Source organism: Sesamum indicum, linkage group LG12, assembly GCF_026168435.1.
Source record: "Sesamum indicum cultivar Baizhima isolate 11 linkage group LG12, ASM2616843v1, whole genome shotgun sequence".
Taxonomy (NCBI): domain Eukaryota; kingdom Viridiplantae; phylum Streptophyta; class Magnoliopsida; order Lamiales; family Pedaliaceae; genus Sesamum; species Sesamum indicum.
This window is the reverse complement of record NC_142668.1, coordinates 17,698,541-17,716,023: the sequence shown is the minus strand read 5'-3', so window position 1 is coordinate 17,716,023 and position 17,483 is coordinate 17,698,541. Positions and strand designations below refer to the sequence as shown.

The following is a 17,483-nucleotide window of genomic DNA, read 5'->3' as shown; positions in this document are numbered from 1 at the left end:
TCTTTTCAATCTGCTTTCACAAATTTTTATTTTCACCTTCCACAATTATTATCATTCAAGAAATTACCACTTAGAAGGCAATTTTTGTGACAAAATAGGAAAAAGATTAAGGGTGGGTATAATTTAAGAATAATTCCAATTTGCTTCCTTCAAATTTATAATAATTACATATAAATCTCATATAATTTAAAAAATTGTATTTAAAACTCCTAATATTATTTTTTGCCTAGCAAATATATTTTTATCCTTATAAGAATATTTTGATTATAAATAATTTATTTTACATACAAAAAATCAGCACTAAGTCAATGAGGATTAAATATAGATTTTTATTTATTTACTAAAATCATCAAATTTGATAAAAATTATTCGATGAATGAATTTATTTATTAGATGAAAATAAATATTAAAAATAAAATTTAAAAAAAAAAAAAGGAAGTTTTACTTAATTGTTGCTTTACAGTGAATGCTCTAATTACGATTATGTCGAACCTCGTGGAGGCCCACCTTTTTCCTTCACGCGTGCTCTATCATCGGACGGTCGCTAACCCACCCGGATTACACGGAAAGCGCCCACCTTTTCCTAATCCGACGGTCTTGATTTCCCTACTTTGACTCCCGCTCGCCTAGCTCACTAGCTTACATATCCCCATGAGCAGAGCCAAGCCCACTTCTCACTCTTCGCCAGTACTCGTCTCTCTCTCTCTCTCTCTCCAGAATTTTTTCCTTTTGTTCATCTCAGCAGCTTTGATTATTTTCTGAAGCGATCTTGTTTGGGTTGTTATCTTTTTCTTGTTGGGTAATGTTCAAAGCTTAGCTTTACTCTTCCTTTTTCAAGAATATTTCAGCACCGTACTCTCTTTTTGCCTTTGTAGTGCAAGAATAGGTTTAAATTGTTATCTGTTGTGCAAAAGGTGTATCTTTTATTTTTACACTTTTTGGTACAGATTTATTCGATTATGCCTAACTCTTTCAATGGGCGTGGAGTATTATCAAGTTCTTGTTTATGCGATTTGAAGTATATGAATCTGGGTGCGTGGGTTAGTATGTTTTCTGGAGTTGTGTATGTTCAAACAAGTGTTGGATTCGAGGTTGATTTTGTTCTTGATCTCTAATTATTGGTTCTTGTTGGTTTTCAATTTACGATTTTGCGCCTATGTTAACCTTCTTTTTTATGAAGATGTGGTTAGATGTCATATTTAAAGAGTTATGTTCATACTTGACTATGCATGCTGATTCACTAGAATCTGCATGTTGGATCTTTTTGTCAAATGTTATAGAAGTTTTACTGTTTGGTTATTTTATGAATCTGAGTAGCGTCCTGAAGATGTCACCAAGTCTTCTACTTTCTTGACTGTTTGTTTTATCCGTTTGATAACAGCTAGGTTTGGTATCAAACTTTTAACAATTTGGGCTGAAGAACTGACTCAACATGCCGTGGGGATCTCCAAAACATTCTGGGAAGTGTGTGCGATTGGTTGTGTTCTTTCGTGTTATTTTGTAATTTGATTTGATTTGGTGAGTTTATCTTCCCCACTTTTGATCTTTTTGAATGGAAATCTTATCTTTTACTAGTTTGGAAATTTCATTGTTGAAAATCACTGATAGTCTTCCAATGAGTTCTATAAATTTGAAGAGAACATAGAACTATTATGTGATTGAGATGAAAATACACTGTCTTTTCAATCACTCATCTATATTTGTCTTCTTTCTTTTTCCTACCTTGTAATATTGCTATAAATTGTCTCATGGAATTTACAGGTTTAGATTGTAATTTTTATCCTGTTACAGTAACATTTTTCACTTGAGCGACTTATTTTAGTTCGGAAACTTTATGCAGGACAATTTCATTTATCAATCACATTTCAGTAGATTCTACACCCGCTTAATTTTGGTTGGAGGAGTGAAAGACTGGGAATGCACATTTCAGTTACCAGAAAGAAGTATCAGAAAGTGAAAGAACTTGGAAACATTAATATGTGTATTGGAAGCATTGCTTTTTACCAATTGATGCAAGTTTGTCAGGTGAGTGCTTCTATGTTCATTGCGTTGGAAGCATTTCCATTATTTTTCCTTGCGTTCGTGGATGAACCGCATTGAAATAAGTTATTTCTCCTGCTCCCCATTTTATGTTTCTTTGGTCATTTTCTTCTGCTACTTCTCATACTAATGTCAAATTGTTAAGATGGTTCTTCGATTTCTTTTTCTTACAGGCTGAGTATTTCCGTCAGTTGCTTAAACCTGTTACGTAGTCTTGTTTGTTCAATTCTTGAAGTTGGGACTGTCCTCCAGTTGGGTCAAAATACTCAGTTAAATACTTGTGAAGCACTGAACACAAATTCTTCACGAATCTAGAGAGCTTTCTTCCGCTGTGATGGATACACCATAGGTGTACCCCGTAAACCTCTTCCTACTATTTCATTCTATTTCTCCTAAAACCATTACCTATTTGAAATTGAGCATTATCATTCCTAAACCATCAACCCATGCATAGTCACCAGCCACACTTTTCAGGCAAGCCCATGCAACCTCTAGCCGACCAATTTGACTACTACATGCAAAATGCTCCTATGTCATCTCTCCTTAATGGGGGAATTATGCCCCCTGGTATTAAACCACTTATGCCCTTCCATAGTTTTGACATCCAACCCTCTGATGCCTGTCCTAGAAATTTTGTTATCTTTGACCAAACGACTAATAGAAGCCAGATAATGTATCATCCTGGAATAAACTCCAAATTCTTCTATCCTGGTTTGGGTGTCGATGCTGTATGTCAAGACAATATCAATCAAAAGGATGCAAATGATGAAATAAAGCTTACCTCTCCCCTTGAAGAAGATTCAGATGATATTGACGCCCTGTTAAGCACAGAAAATGAGGAAAACGAGGATTTTGATGATGAGGAGGTGAGCACTGCCCGTACAGGTGCAGTCTATAAGTGCGATTCTCCAGATTCGTGCTCCAATTATGAATCGCCATCAGAAAAGAGTGGGTCACTTTTCAGGAAGTTTTCTGGGAGTTGCTGCAATGACAAGAAGCGCCAGAGAACGAGGAAGATGGTGAAGGTGCTGAGAGGAATCGTTCCTGGTGCTAGTCGGATGAGTACTGTTGCAGTTCTTGATGAAGCTGTTCGCTACCTGAAGTCTCTAAGGGTGGAAGCCCAGAAGCTGGGAGCCAGAAATTTTAAAGACCATGCTTAAACTCATTCAAATTCCCAGATTAGCATTGACATGGTTGTGACGTCTAGCTGGGTCTTGTTTGTGATGTAACTACTCCCTGAGCATGTGATCCTAACATTACTACAACTGCTGTTAAATCATTTAATGACATAAACCTGTGGGTTCAATCTTTTGCTATCTGGGTTTTGGTATTTGCAATTTCAATGCTATTGCTGGATCAGAATATAAATTATAGATTATAGATATAATAATATACATTGATTAACACCACCAAGTCGTACTAAGACAATGAAGTACTAATGTAACCCTTGCTTTTCCAAGCAAAGTACCTTTTTTTTTTTTTTTTGGGATGTGGTTGCAAGCAAAATACTTGAACGAGCGTGGGTCTTGTTTTGCATCATGCATCGCCTTAACTAAAATGTTCGCAGACAATGGACTAAATTTATGTAAATAATCCGCAAGGGTCTTCACCAATGACAGTTTGGCCGAGTGGTCTAAGGCGCCAGATTTAGGCTCTGGTCCGAAAGGGCGTGGGTTCAAATCCCACAGCTGTCATATTTCAAATTTTTTTTTTGCCCCCTTTCAGTTATATCATTTTCTTTCATTTTTGCTCCGTTTCTTTAGTTCTTGTTCGTTCCTTGAACAGCTGGATCAGAACTTGCATTCATTTCATTATATATTGCAGGTTGAATTACCTGAATATATATATATATATCTACAATGTTTTTAATTTGGTTCCAGTACTTGACAACTTCCACTAAAAGCTCGAGCAGTGGAGGTACTAGATTGGGGTCAATGAGATAGATCATATCAAGCATTAATAAGATTTACCACTAGACACGGTCAAGCCAATTCACGCTAAAAATATCATATCTTCTCCATTAGATCAGATGCATTTACATCAGAGACACCCACATTACAACTGAAAATTCACCATTTGTGGGCTCGCGCACACAGTTCACATTCATTCATTCTTAGGCTCATTTTCCAGGGACAAAGTTTGTAGCGTAGGCCCAGGCGTTGTTGTTAACTGGGTCCGCAAGGTGGTCCGCAAGGTTCTCCAATGGGCCCTTTCCGGTGACGATGGCCTGAACAAAGAATCCGAACATGGAGAACATGGCAAGTCTGCCGTTCTTGATCTCCTTAACCTTGAGCTCAGCGAAGGCTTCTGGGTCATCAGCCAGCCCCAACGGGTCAAAGCTGCCACCTGGGTAGAGTGGGTCGGTCACCTCACCAAGCGGTCCACCGGCAATACGATAACCCTCAACAGCTCCCATCAGAATAACTTGGCAAGCCCAGATGGCCAAGATGCTCTGAGCGTGGATCAAGCTTGGGTTGCCCAAGTAGTCGAGACCACCCTCGCTGAATATCTGAGCTCCGGCCTTGAACCAGACGGCTTCACCAAACTTGACACCATTGCGGGCCAAGAGCTCGGGGAAGACGCATCCAAGAGCTCCAAGCATCGCCCATCTGCAGTGAATCACCTCGAGTTCACGGTTCTTGGCAAAGGTCTCTGGGTCAGCTGAAAGCCCTGCGGTATCCCACCCGTAGTCACCAGGGAATTCACCGGTGAGGTAGCTTGGGGGCTCACCGGAGAATGGGCCCAAGTACTTAACACGGTCTGGGCCATACCACGGGCTTCCGGATGAAGCGGGCTTGGGCTTGGCAACAGTCTTCCTCATGGACACCCTGCCATTGCCGGTGATCTCGGGGGCGGAGGGAGAGAGTTTCACCGCCTGTCCAGCGAAAGATGGAGAAGAAAGTGCCATTGTAGAGGCGGCCATAGTTGTACTATGAAATGGAAGACTGCTTTTGCAAGGAGTTTGTGGGTTGAGTTGCATGGTAGCCCATTAAGGTATTTATATCATGAATTGGGTAATCAGAGTCCTTATCTATGGATATCATTATCTGTATTCCCATTGGTAGCTGACATTTGATAGCCTTGACATTGCATGTCCATTTGGCAACGGCTATCCATTAATCCTCTTTGCACTTTCTGGAGACTCAAGGAGGATGCAAGAATCTCATGAGAGGAGTAAGTATCTACTTGTGGCCTATAAGAGTTTGCCAAGTGTGCTGGGTGGATAGTAGATGCTCAATTGTTTGTATCGGCACCTCTAATGTGGATTTCTGGGGAGACAGCTATTATTCATCACCATGGATATCCTGAAATTGGATTTATGAGCTTTAAGATTTACTTGAACTTCTAGTTCCAAAGACTGGACATGAGTAGTAAATGTTGAGTTGTGCTTGTGTCGTTATACTAATATTTGATTTATGTTCTGTGGGGGTTCAACATGTATTAAACTATACATCAATTACACCGTAAATTTATTACACATACAATTTAATTAGTTCAAGTATGATGAAACCCCATTTGAATTAGAATTAATTAATCCATAGATTTCATGGTGCAGTGTTCCGAGAGAGGAAAATATTCAGTGACCGCTGTTGCTGACTAATTTTATTGGTTCAATTTCTGCAAAACCACAGAAGTTCTAGCTAGAGTAGAGGATATTTGTTCACTAATACAAATGATGCCACAGAGGCTTGTACCTTAAATCTATCAAACATAAAATCAACTTACAAAAAATAGTCCCACTCATTTAGGAATTCATTAACTCAATTGCATGATCCGTAAGATATTTTATTGGCCAGAATTAATCCCAACCTCATGATATAGATACAAACTCTTGCTGGTTTGAGCCCCACTTTAAGTAGAAATCTAAAATAGATGGATTAGAAATTGCCAATTAGGCAGAGGTCACCAACAATGGAATCTTGGAACCCAATGAAAGGAGAGATACAGATATCACAAGATAAGAGGACCAGTCCCCTCCCCCCTATAAATAACTTCGAATTACCATTACCCTTTCCATCACTAACACTAAAACCATCAGCTACAAACTTCACTTTCCTCAATGGCAGCCTCAACAATGGCTCTCTCCTCCCCCTCCTTTGCCGGACAGGCAGTGAAGCTCTCGCCCTCCGCTCCTGAGATCACAGGCAATGGCAGGGTCTCAATGAGGAAGACAGTTGCCAAGCCCGTCTCATCTGGCAGCCCATGGTACGGTCCAGACCGTGTCAAGTACTTGGGCCCATTCTCCGGTGAGCCCCCGAGCTACCTCACTGGTGAATTCCCAGGTGACTATGGATGGGATACCGCCGGACTTTCAGCTGACCCAGAGACCTTTGCCAAGAACCGTGAACTTGAGGTGATCCACTGCAGATGGGCCATGCTTGGAGCTCTTGGTTGCGTCTTCCCTGAGCTCTTGGCCCGCAACGGTGTCAAGTTCGGTGAGGCGGTTTGGTTCAAGGCCGGAGCACAGATCTTCAGCGAGGGTGGTCTTGACTACTTGGGTAACCCAAGCTTGATCCATGCACAGAGCATCTTGGCAATCTGGGCTTGCCAAGTTATTTTGATGGGAGCTGTTGAGGGTTACCGTATTGCTGGTGGGCCGCTCGGTGAGGTGACCGACCCACTCTACCCAGGCGGCAGCTTCGACCCATTGGGGCTGGCTGATGACCCAGAAGCCTTCGCTGAGCTCAAGGTTAAGGAGATCAAGAACGGCAGACTTGCGATGTTCTCCATGTTCGGATTCTTTGTTCAGGCCATCGTCACCGGAAAGGGCCCGTTGGAGAACCTCGCTGACCACCTCGCTGACCCAGTAAACAACAACGCCTGGGCCTACGCCACAAACTTTGTCCCTGGAAAGTGAAGTCTACTCAGAAGAGTGCACTAAATTCAGGCTGTTTGATGACGATGTAAAGTTACTGTGAATTATTGGAATACAAAGTTATTTTTGTGTGCTTCAATGAATGCGAATGTTTTTTTCATTTGCTCAACTCAGCTACAAATTCTTGATATATGACAGAAACAAGAACAGTGTAAACTCAAGCATTCCCCACAAAGATAAATGAGAAAATACGTACAAAATGCAATTACGAACTATAACATAAAAGAAGAAAGAAACTAATACCATTACGGAAGATATTTGCAACACTACAGTCACATACAACCATTTATCGCCGGAAGGTGGATTTATCGGCCAGAGGGCAAATATGAAGGCGAACTAAGCCAAACCTCCGGAATCTCTCGGCTATACCGCGGACAAGCAAATTCCGCACTCTACCCGATTTAGACCGGTGGAACGGCACAGAAATCCATTGGCCGAGGCTGGATCGCCGATTCTCGGCTACGGTGGTGGCGCTGTGGCTATTGGGTGCTGGAAAATAGTGGAACGGCGGTGGAGAAGGATAAGTAAAGAGAAGGAAACCAAAAAGAGCTGCGAAAATTGGAAATATGAAGCAAAAAGAGGGGGGAAATCCATTTACTAGATTTTCATCCGAATTGTTCTATTTATTTATTTTTATTGTAATTTCTGCCTTTTTGGTTAAATATTTTATTTACCTTACACTCAATGAATAATATATTTTGATAATTAATTGATAATCACTAATTTGTTACTCAGAAAATATATACAGTTACAATATCATTTTACTTGTCTAGTTCATTTGATTAAATTGACCATTACTTATCCTCGACTTAAATTCATGTGTTTTTCATACTTTTAGATACTGGGATCGTCTGCAAAACAAGCAGCAAAAACCAAATTGAAAAGAATAACCGCATCTCCATCAATGAGCGTATTTTCTGCCTGATATCCTTAGGCACAAACGAGAGGTGAAAGAAACCAGCTAGAAATTTGATCTTCTAGCATGACATGGGGTTTTTCAGCTTTTGGGGACCAGTTTACCAATACCAATCAGAAGTGTTAAGAAACAGGTCTAAGAATTTAGCAAACAGGTCTAAAGCTTGTATATATCTCTGTTGCAGTTTTTATACAGCGTATATCCCGAACAAGGCATGCATACAGTTTACATCATCTACAGATTGAAAGTTCATGCCCATGAACAGAATACAGTATATTTACATGGAAAAGGGACAAGTATGCACCCTTCATCTTGAATGCAAGAGATCACGGTGAGTTTCTCTGGTTTTAACTGAACTTGAGGAATCAAACCTCTCATGACAAACCCCTCACAAGCTGTCCCATGAACAAGAACCAGCTCCAGCCAACATAGAATGCAAAAGCTGACCACCTTGCTCAAGGACGATTTGTAGCCCTTGCTCTGCAAACAGACTTCTGATAAAGATCTTCATACACCGATGCTGATGAACCCCAACTAAAATCTATGTTCATGTCCTTTTGAACAAGCTGTTTCCAACCTTCTGGATCATTCTTATAATGGTACATTGCACGTTCTAAAGCACTGTTCAATCCCTGCATATTGATAAAAATCCACAAACAATGAAGAGAAAATTCACCTTGATGTCACCAAAGCATGGTGAAAGCCTACAGCTATTACGTTCTGTGCAACATCCCAAGCAAATGGATCACTTACCTGCTCATCAGCTTTCAAAAATGTAAATCCATTCCGGTACTGGATAGGTATGTTATCATCATCTACATCGAATACACTGCAAGAAGAATCTCAGTACCTAAGAAGGTAAGAGCAAAAAACAAAAGGTGCAGTCTTATTCAAAAAAGTCTCCACACAGTTCAACCTGTCATTTAGTCCCCCTGTCTTCCTAGCTATCGGTATTGAACCATATCTCATAGCAATCATCTGCATGTATTTGGAGTGACTTTAAAAACAACTAAAATTTCAGCTACATTTATGCTGCCAGGTAAACAGAAAACAACTGAGCCATACCTGCGTAAGGCCACAAGGCTCAAAAATAGAAGGGATGATAAACATGTCAGAAGCAGCATATATTAAGTGGGCAAGAGACTCATCATATTTCAATATTAATCGAGCATGTTCATGGTTCTTAAATTTGCTGCTAATGTCTTCAAACTCCCTCTGCAAAAAGAGAAAATCATGATGTCAATTGAAATGATTGTTCAAGAAAAACGGTTGGAGAGAGAAGCCTAGCAGATACAACGTCAACCTGTTCTCCGTAGCGGGTGAAAAGGGGAAGGATTGTTAGTTACTATGAACTCAAAGTGCTAGAAGTAGATACAAGTGGGGCTAGAATTATATATGTAAATCAGAACAGGAAATTTATAACCTTCCTAAATCAAATAAAAACACATGGCAACCGTTTGAGAGAGGGAAATTTTATCCAAGTCTAAGCACCCTTCTGAGAAAAAGTTAGGAGCATAAAGCTGGTAATGCAGCTCGCTTCATCTTCAATTACAGAAAGCTGGTGTCTAAGGCTCCACAAATCAATACCTAAGAACCACAATTGCATCATCCTAAATACTCAAATCAGACTGAATTGTTTCTAACATTGATCTTATAATTATGTACTATTAAAGTGCCCTGTGTCCTAGATAAGAAGAGAATAGAAGACACTTCTAAGCCTTGTATTGATACTATAATCAACCAATACCAAAAATATCATATAAATGAGGCTCACATGCATGTAGGTTATATTTTGTATGTATTGTTCTTTCTAATCCATCATTAACATACCTAACTCACAAAATGTTGCTATATGCTAGAAAGAAATAGTGGTCAAAGCTAACGCTTCAGACAGTAGACCAACCATGCTCAACGGAAAAAGGAAGTAATTCAGAATTAATAATATATTACTGTTCTCCAAAAGTAATACGTCACTTTATTTACACCAAGATTTTCTTTCCTCAATATACTCTTTTGAAACACATTTTCCTTTCCTTTTTATTTATAGTCTCGTATTTCTGTACTAATTGCAGTGCAACATAGGTAAAGACAACCTTAAAATTAAGAAAGCAGAACTTTCCTGAATTTGTGACACTGGACTTGAACCAAGTAGAACAAACTGACCACCCAATTCCAATGTCCGATATAGTGCATGCCTGATAAGATGCACACCCTTTTGAGGTACCAATCTCGTGATGCAAGCAACCTGCCACAGTTAAATATAAGAAGCATTGTTCAAACAAGTGAGAGTAGCTATGCAAGTCAAATCACAAACAAATGTTGCCAAACTTTGCTCACTGTTCCACAGGTGTACTATATATTGCATGTGAAAGCATTAGTAAACTATCAAGATCTCAAGACAATATATATATATATTGATTACAGTAGGTCTTACTGATGAACTTCTCAAAGATGGACTAGAAGCACTGCTAAGTATTGGCAAAATGCATAAATGCTGTACTATAGGTCAATCATATAGCAAAAGGCATAAGCAGAGATACAATTAAAAAGATACCAAGATATTATATTGATGGAATACACACAAACAATTATACTAAGATATGTGATGTATGACAACCCTCAATAATTCAACATATTTACCAATGGCTGCCAGACATTAGCTGAAGACATCCCTAGATGACTTCTTAAAGCTTCTTTATTTTCTGCTTTGCCCTCTATATCATTGGAATTGTACTGAACTTTAACAAGTGGGTCAGTAGCTGGATTCCATGCATCAGTATCAATTCCATTTAAAATTCCAACAAACTTCTTGGAATGTGAATTAAGTGTTGCTTGCAGCCCTCGCCCTCCCTGTACATCATAAGTAATAAAATAAATTATTCAGGCAAGTGTCAACTAATTATGAGTGTGCTTCTACAATTTTGACAAAATTCTTTCAAGATGAAACTATGTTAATACTGTCAAAATGCCAATTTGCGAGCATAAGCCAGCTTTGTTTGATTCTTAAATGTGCTTTCAAACAAGAAAATATCTCCTGCAAGTCACTTTATGATATGTACAGGTTAGTGTCAATATCCTAGGATAACTTCCAATTCATTCCTGGGGCTTTTCCTCTAGTGACAGGCAATAATTCTTCATGATTTATCCATCTCTTTATGCATAAACATCAAGGATAGGTAAATTGTAGGAAACCACATCTTGTTAATGCAGCACTTGCCTTCTTTTTAGCACCATAAAAAAAATAAAATCTAGCAAGCAACTCATTGATACATCACTACTTGGTATATCAAGCAGAATTTTTTTGGTATCCTACCTAAAAGTTTATACCAATAAAAAACAATTTTTACTCTCGAATCAGTAAGACTATATAATATGGTTGATCTGCCCATCAAATGAACTACTTTGGACTCAAGAGTGCACATTTAATAAGTCCCCTGGTATACATAATAAGAACCTAGGTGCTGGAAACCCAGAAGGCACATCTGCAAAGGAAGCAACAAAGGCAGCTGTGCCAAAAAGCATTTGGAAGTTAAGTTGAGAGCTTAATAACTGTTATTCCGTACCTCAGCAGTCCGGACCTCTTGGGCATAGGATGGCGAAACTGTTGTCACAATATTAGAGAATACTATTGCACCCTGAGAAGTGACAAGAATGTGTTAAGGAAAGGGGAGCCATGAATAAGATAGTTAAAACCAGTCACAATCAGGTTATCGACAAATTAAAGAGTGAACTGCCTATCCAACCCACAAGTACCTTCAGTACATGAAAAAGACACAAGGAAAGAAGGACCGAAAGCAAGCAGCTTGCTAGATTTCCTTGCACACGGACCCACGCCACTCTCAACAATGCAACTAAAAATTTTCAACTCTTGGAGAAGAAAGGTTTTCTTTCTTTTTCTTTTTAAATTTTTCAAAATTTGAACTTCTTTTAGGGTAGGGGTGGGTGAGGGGCCCCAGAGGATTACCTACCTTAACAGAGTTAACCCTGTCATTTGCTGAGTTGTCCTGCATCCTATCAGGTTTGTTCAGGCGGTAAACATCAAGACCACAAGATGCTAGATCGGAAGCTGGTGCAGCTCCTTGATACTCAAAATTGTGACAAGTAAAACATATTCTTGCTGAATCCAGTCCTTTTGGCACATACAGATCCCAATAAAGGGGCGCCTAAAAAAATAACAAAGTAGAAGTAAAAAAAAAACAAATGATATAATATCAGAAAAAAAGAGTGAGCGAGTAATAACAAGATATCTGGCACCATACAACAAAAGCTGTCTGCCAATCATGACAGTGAATTATGTCCGGTTTCTTGCCAGCTTGAAGAAGTAACTCAAGTGCTGCCCTGCTGAAGAATGAGAACCGCTTAAAATCATCATCCTCTCCATATAATTGACCCCTCCAGAAGAATTTACTCGGATGATGAGGCTCAATGAAATAAACAGGAAGCCCTAATAGTAGTAATTTGCAGCAAAGAAAAGTATTAGGACTGAAGTAGCACTCAGCAGAAATAATTTTCAGACACTGGGGGAAATAATTCTTGACCTTCAACAGTGCCAACCCAGATTCTGTTTTTGAACAATCGACCATCAAAATATGATTCAATAGGCGCATCCAACGCCTACATAGCATGAACCACCAGGTCAAAGGAAATTAAGCTAAAAACTGGAATGCATTCTCGTCACATGTCAAATACCTTCAAATCCTGAATTAGATCATAACGCATGATGTCATATTTCGGTAGAACAATTTCCACAAGGTGCCCTTTCTTCTGAAGTGCTTTACTGAGACCAGTCACTACATCTCCCAATCCACCAACCTAAGATAAATACGAAAACAAAAAATACCCTTGTTGAGGTGATAAGTAAATACTAATGTGTGGGCAGATATTAATTCACAAGTTTAATTGAAATAGAGAAACTTACTAGGGACCCTCCAACATTCAAGCATAAAGCAAATAACAAACATAAGAGAAAGTTAAACATGCCCAATGAGATGATAGATACCAATGAATACAAAAGTTTCAGTGGATTATAAATTTCACCACCCTGGGAATATGTTACAAAACGACAACCCTGACCTGTTAGACCCCCATATAGAGTACCACATACAAACTACATGAAAAATGCTAGTTAGTATCATAAGTTTATCTGATAAAATGTAGGAAAAGTTAAAAAAAATGACACCAAACTGAACAGATATGGTGCAAGTTCCAGGTTTTTAAAGTAGCAACAATAGAGTTTTTAGTTACACTTTTAATCTTTCAGGGTACTAGCTCCAGACTCCTCTAGAGTCTAGACAACTTTTTTTAGTTGCATATCTCACTTGCTAATCCATCACTGAAGACTAACAAATGTCAAACTTAGGAAGCTAACAAACAGATCTTACTTCTATTGGAGCCCCAAACGAATAAGACGAAACAGACTTCTCATACCCTTGAATCATTACATCACACTTGACAACCAACTACACTGATTCAGAGCTTAAACTCCAGATAAACACATAGAACAATGAAAGAACTAAACTGAGCTCATAGAACTTATGATATACATGCATACCTTTGCCACAGGTGCCATCTCTGCTGCAATATGTATGACATGCAACCTTGTACTAAACAATGATGGGAAGCACAAGTCAAAATCCATGTCTATTATGTATGGAATGAAGAAACATCACATTTCATGCTTACCCTCTTGTTGATGATGTCTGTTTGAGAAATGTCGCAATGATTTCACGTTCAATCTTTCCTTTAGATGAAATATATGCATCGCATATCCTAACCTCCCTATTCCATATCATTTCTCTTAAAACCTTCGCTTCATCCACTGAAATCTTCTTTTCGAGAAACCATCCGTCAACCATAAGCAATAGATTACTCCAAAATCCCGGAGGCTTGTCAAGCACAGTTTCACCTTTTGTCTTCTTTTTGCTTTCTTCTTTTAACCTACTCAGTGTATCCTGGAACTCCTTCATAGAATCTTGATATAATTGAATATAAGTCTGTATCTCTTCATCAGATCTTTGCAGGCGCTCATCCAAAAGTTTTATCTTCTGCTGCATCAGTTCATTGTACTGCTGCATTTTCTGTGACGACAATCTATTGGCATTGGCCTCATTGAGAGATTCCTCAAGCCGGTCAACCTTCTTGCGTAGTTCTTGGTTTTGCTGCACCACTAGAATAGCTTGGTCAGCTTGTTTTGTTGCGTTGTCTAGCATTGTTTGCAGATCTTCTACTTTTTCGTATAAACTTTTGCATTCAGATTTCAGACTAGAAATCTCTGAAACATCTTCATGAGAAGCAGCAAGTTTAAGCTCCAACTCTTTTAGAGAAGATTCCAGAACTGACCGTTCTTCCTCTAACATTTGCATTTGCTGATGAGATTCCCTGATATTACTAAGCTCCACCTTCAGAACCTGCAGCTCATCCTTCAGTGACATATTCTCTTCCCTTAACAAATCCAGTTCCTGGCTAAAAGAATTGACAAGATCGACTTGTGAAGAAGAAACAGCATTATTCATTTCTTGCAAGTAATCCTCACTGTTTCCCCTACTTGACAGTTCATCTCGCAGCTTTTCCAACTGGCCTTCAAGGAGTTCCACGTGTACCTTCTCTTGGGCTGCCACTTTCAGCCTTGCATCAGTTTCAGCCAGCTTCATCTCCAAAATGTTCATTTCACCCTGCAACTCCTCTTTTTCATCAAAAATCTTTTCAAGATCTTCAAGGGCACGTACACGAGCTTGATTGAGAAGATGTATATCTATAATGCAAAATTACAAGTCAGGTAACATTCAGATGATAGAAAGTGGACTTTTTTACATTTTTAGCTTTCGTGTAAAAAGAGTAAATGCTCTCATTATTTTCCTTACAGGCTTCTAATGATTAGAGAGCAAATACTCAAGTTGTGACTCTTAAAAGTTCATTTGTAGATAGTGCGAGTCGAGGACTAAGCCAAAAGAAAGGGCTCAAGATGAGATATGACTTACTCTTTTCAGCGTTTCTTATCATCCCAAGTAAATCTTGAAGATGAATGCCTCGTAGTTGCTCTCCTTCATCTATATTGGTAGACTGTTTTAAAGAGAAGATAATCATATTCTCATATAATAGTATCTTTCTATGATGATAGATAGAGAAAATGGTTCTTGAACAGAGTTACCAAGAAAAACAACAAAAGAAAAACCAAGATGCCATGTGTGGATTTCATATTACCTCAATAACCATTTAAACCATCTACCTTGGGCTTATGTTAATTTGCAAACAGAAAAAGTCTTAGGCTTGAGATGAGCTTTTGAAATTCAGCCCATTGAAGTACACTTGAATTCCTTTGATTAATATTTAAGCTATGTGATAATGATTGAAAAGCTAAAATATAAGAGTAATATGTTTCAAGTTTAAAAGATAACCCTGTATGGATATCTAATTTTCTTCTGCTAGATTCACAACAGCCATTTACTCAAAATACATGCTGAAGATGCTAGATGCATTAGGGCAGTAAACACAATAACTCTTATGCAACATTGTTGAAAATTCACTATTATGTATTTAATCCATATTATAAGTGTACTATTATCAAAAAGAAATATAAATCTTAACAATATAAATGCTGCTGAAGACCAAGATTTGACCATTTACAAGTAAAACTTAATTATACTTTCTGGCATAAAAATCAATAAATGCTCGGAGTTAGTCTCGGAGTAACAAACTTTTGGACATACTGGAGATGTAATGTCATTTGATGGAAAAGTGCTGCTGCCCATATTTCCATCATTTGAGTGGGATGATTCCCCTGTAGCATCAGCATTGTCATTGGGCAAAGATCTGACTTCAAGGGGTGGAGAAGAATTGTCATAATCCAGTCTGTTTGAATAAGCTTCTATTATGATCGGAAGACGGTCATTAGAAGCCATCTCCCTATTTGAATGTAAGATGCCGTGTTTGGACAAGTTGACTGGATCAGAGTCGCTGTCACCATTCGGCCGGAGATTTGAATCTTTTGGACGTTCGGAACTGATTTTCTTTGAATGTTGTCTCTTATTCTGCAGGCTGCAAATATTTAGGTAGCAAATACGTCATGATGGACAATACGAAAAAATATGAGCAACAAGAAATTTGTAGTCTTAGGTGCATGATGGGCAAGAATTAATGCGGTTAGAGAAGATTACATTCAGCAAGCAGGCTACAGGCAAACCTGCAGCCAGGACAGCACATACTTGAAGTAGAAGAAAATAAAAGAAATACCTGAAACTCGGACAAGGTTCTATCAAGGGTGAGAGAGAGAAAGAAAAGAAGAAGAGGAAGAAAATACGTGTAGTAATCATATTGCAAAGCATGTAAACATGATCAAGATAAAGCGCAGTCCTGTCAAACCCTGAAAAAAGTAATTTGGCAAACAGCGGAGGCATGTTTAAGTTGCAGTTAAGTAAATATGAATTCATTCTTTATCAAGATCAAGCACAACTTCCAAGATTACTGTCAACGTCAAGAATCTTGACTCTTGAACAAACTAGTTTCCTACCGTCAAGAATCTCGCCAGAAAGTAAATATCCACCACAAACACACACAAAACAGACGTAGTAATCGCAAGATAATCCAAGATTTCAACCCACCATTGCTACTGCCCCAAAACCAAAAACCATTTTTCACCAATTCGAAGATACAACCAACAAAAGAAACAACAATTGAAATATTGCAATAAATCTGACAAAAATAAAAAACCAGCCTGAAACTACGCTGTCGCATTTTACAATAAGCAGGCAGCAAACTGTTGGAAGGCAAATGGTAAAAATATTGCAACAAAATCTGATAAAATCAAAACCTAACCTGAAATTACGCTGTCGAATTCTACAGTAAACAGGGAGCAAACGGCTGGAAGGCGAATGGTAGAACCGCACAGTAACTTGACTACACCTGAGGCCTCCTCCACCGAAACCCCGTCCGATAAAGCATGTCGACGGCGTCGCCTCCATCTAGTTTCACCCTCGCACAACCCAAACTGTGTGTGTGTATGTACGTGCAAACTGTGAAGTGTGAGAAACAAAACGGTTGCTTAGAACCAACGACTGCTTACCTTTAGTGGAGAGTTTTTGAAAAAGGACGTTATTATTATCTTCTCTCTCCTTCTCCTCTCTCTTATACAAGCAAAAAAATAATCCGCTGTGTCTCGGTGTAGCCAAAAGCCGGTGATTTGCTGTATAGTTAACACGTTGCAGGGAAACAACGGGTGGAATTGTGTTTGGATTGAAGTTCTTTGGATACGACTTAAGCACAGGATTGCATATGGTGGTTAATTGGTTATAGTTAAATACCGTCTCCTATCTCCAAAAATGCGCTTTAATTGCCCCATCTTTTCAATCTAATAAAATAACTTCAATTTTCATCTTCACTTTACTCTTACCTCTTTATACCATTGTTTTATCCCTTCAATTCTTACAAATATTCCATTTAAATAAAACCTTATCTTAATGAAGGTTTAATTAATATTAAATAAACATCAATGGCAATATTGGAAAAAAAAATATCATATTCTTGAATTCTTTTAAATCATTATTGATGTTGCTTGCAGGTTCTCAACTTTAATTTCACAAGTCTTACAATTTTATATTTAAAATCTGCAATTAATATATGACACGTATCCCAACTTAAGTATATTAAGAATTTGAT

The 17,483-nt window shown here is 38.6% G+C and overlaps 4 protein-coding genes and 1 non-coding gene across 8 annotated transcripts; 3 read left to right on the top strand and 2 right to left on the bottom strand.

Annotated features, from left to right (window-relative positions):
* The first annotated feature begins 638 nt into the window (after positions 1-638).
* Positions 639-3,356, top strand: LOC105175686 (transcription factor bHLH144). Of its 3 annotated transcripts, none has more exons than XM_011098220.3 (4): positions 639-799; positions 1,382-1,518; positions 1,841-2,025; positions 2,214-3,356. In XM_011098220.3, the coding sequence occupies exon 4, from the start codon at positions 2,487-2,489 to the stop codon at positions 3,198-3,200; it is 714 nt and encodes a 237-aa protein (XP_011096522.1). In that variant the 5' UTR covers positions 639-799; positions 1,382-1,518; positions 1,841-2,025; positions 2,214-2,486; the 3' UTR covers positions 3,201-3,356. The 3 variants fall into 3 exon arrangements, with proteins under 3 accessions (XP_011096522.1, XP_011096526.1, XP_011096525.1); XM_011098224.3 differs by lacking the exon at positions 639-799 and adding an exon at positions 810-1,032; XM_011098223.3 differs by lacking the exon at positions 639-799 and adding an exon at positions 810-1,091.
* A 298-nt stretch (positions 3,357-3,654) lies between these two features.
* TRNAL-UAG (transfer RNA leucine (anticodon UAG)) lies at positions 3,655-3,734 on the top strand. Its single transcript has one exon. It is a non-coding gene; the product is annotated as a tRNA-Leu (tRNA).
* A 297-nt stretch (positions 3,735-4,031) lies between these two features.
* LOC105175685 (chlorophyll a-b binding protein 21, chloroplastic-like) lies at positions 4,032-5,028 on the bottom strand. The gene has a single exon (XM_011098219.3). The coding sequence runs from the start codon at positions 5,018-5,020 to the stop codon at positions 4,160-4,162; it is 861 nt and encodes a 286-aa protein (XP_011096521.1). The 5' UTR covers positions 5,021-5,028; the 3' UTR covers positions 4,032-4,159.
* A 1,021-nt stretch (positions 5,029-6,049) lies between these two features.
* LOC105175684 (chlorophyll a-b binding protein 21, chloroplastic) lies at positions 6,050-6,995 on the top strand. Its single transcript, XM_011098218.3, has one exon. The coding sequence runs from the start codon at positions 6,101-6,103 to the stop codon at positions 6,896-6,898; it is 798 nt and encodes a 265-aa protein (XP_011096520.1). The 5' UTR covers positions 6,050-6,100; the 3' UTR covers positions 6,899-6,995.
* A 979-nt stretch (positions 6,996-7,974) lies between these two features.
* Positions 7,975-17,073, bottom strand: SS4 (starch synthase 4). 2 transcript variants are annotated; one of them, XM_088876296.1, is made up of 16 exons: positions 16,644-17,073; positions 15,527-15,866; positions 14,810-14,891; positions 13,515-14,583; positions 13,384-13,435; positions 12,522-12,644; positions 12,371-12,446; positions 12,092-12,276; positions 11,801-11,995; positions 11,396-11,467; positions 10,473-10,682; positions 9,955-10,077; positions 8,898-9,050; positions 8,749-8,810; positions 8,586-8,661; positions 7,975-8,464 (listed from the first exon to the last, which is right to left on the bottom strand). In XM_088876296.1, the coding sequence occupies exons 1-16, from the start codon at positions 16,787-16,789 to the stop codon at positions 8,288-8,290; spliced, it is 3,141 nt and encodes a 1,046-aa protein (XP_088732422.1). In that variant the 5' UTR covers positions 16,790-17,073; the 3' UTR covers positions 7,975-8,287. The 2 variants fall into 2 exon arrangements, with proteins under 2 accessions (XP_088732422.1, XP_088732423.1); XM_088876297.1 differs by having other exon boundaries at positions 15,539-15,866; positions 16,644-17,072.
* Positions 17,074-17,483: the final 410 nt, after the last annotated feature.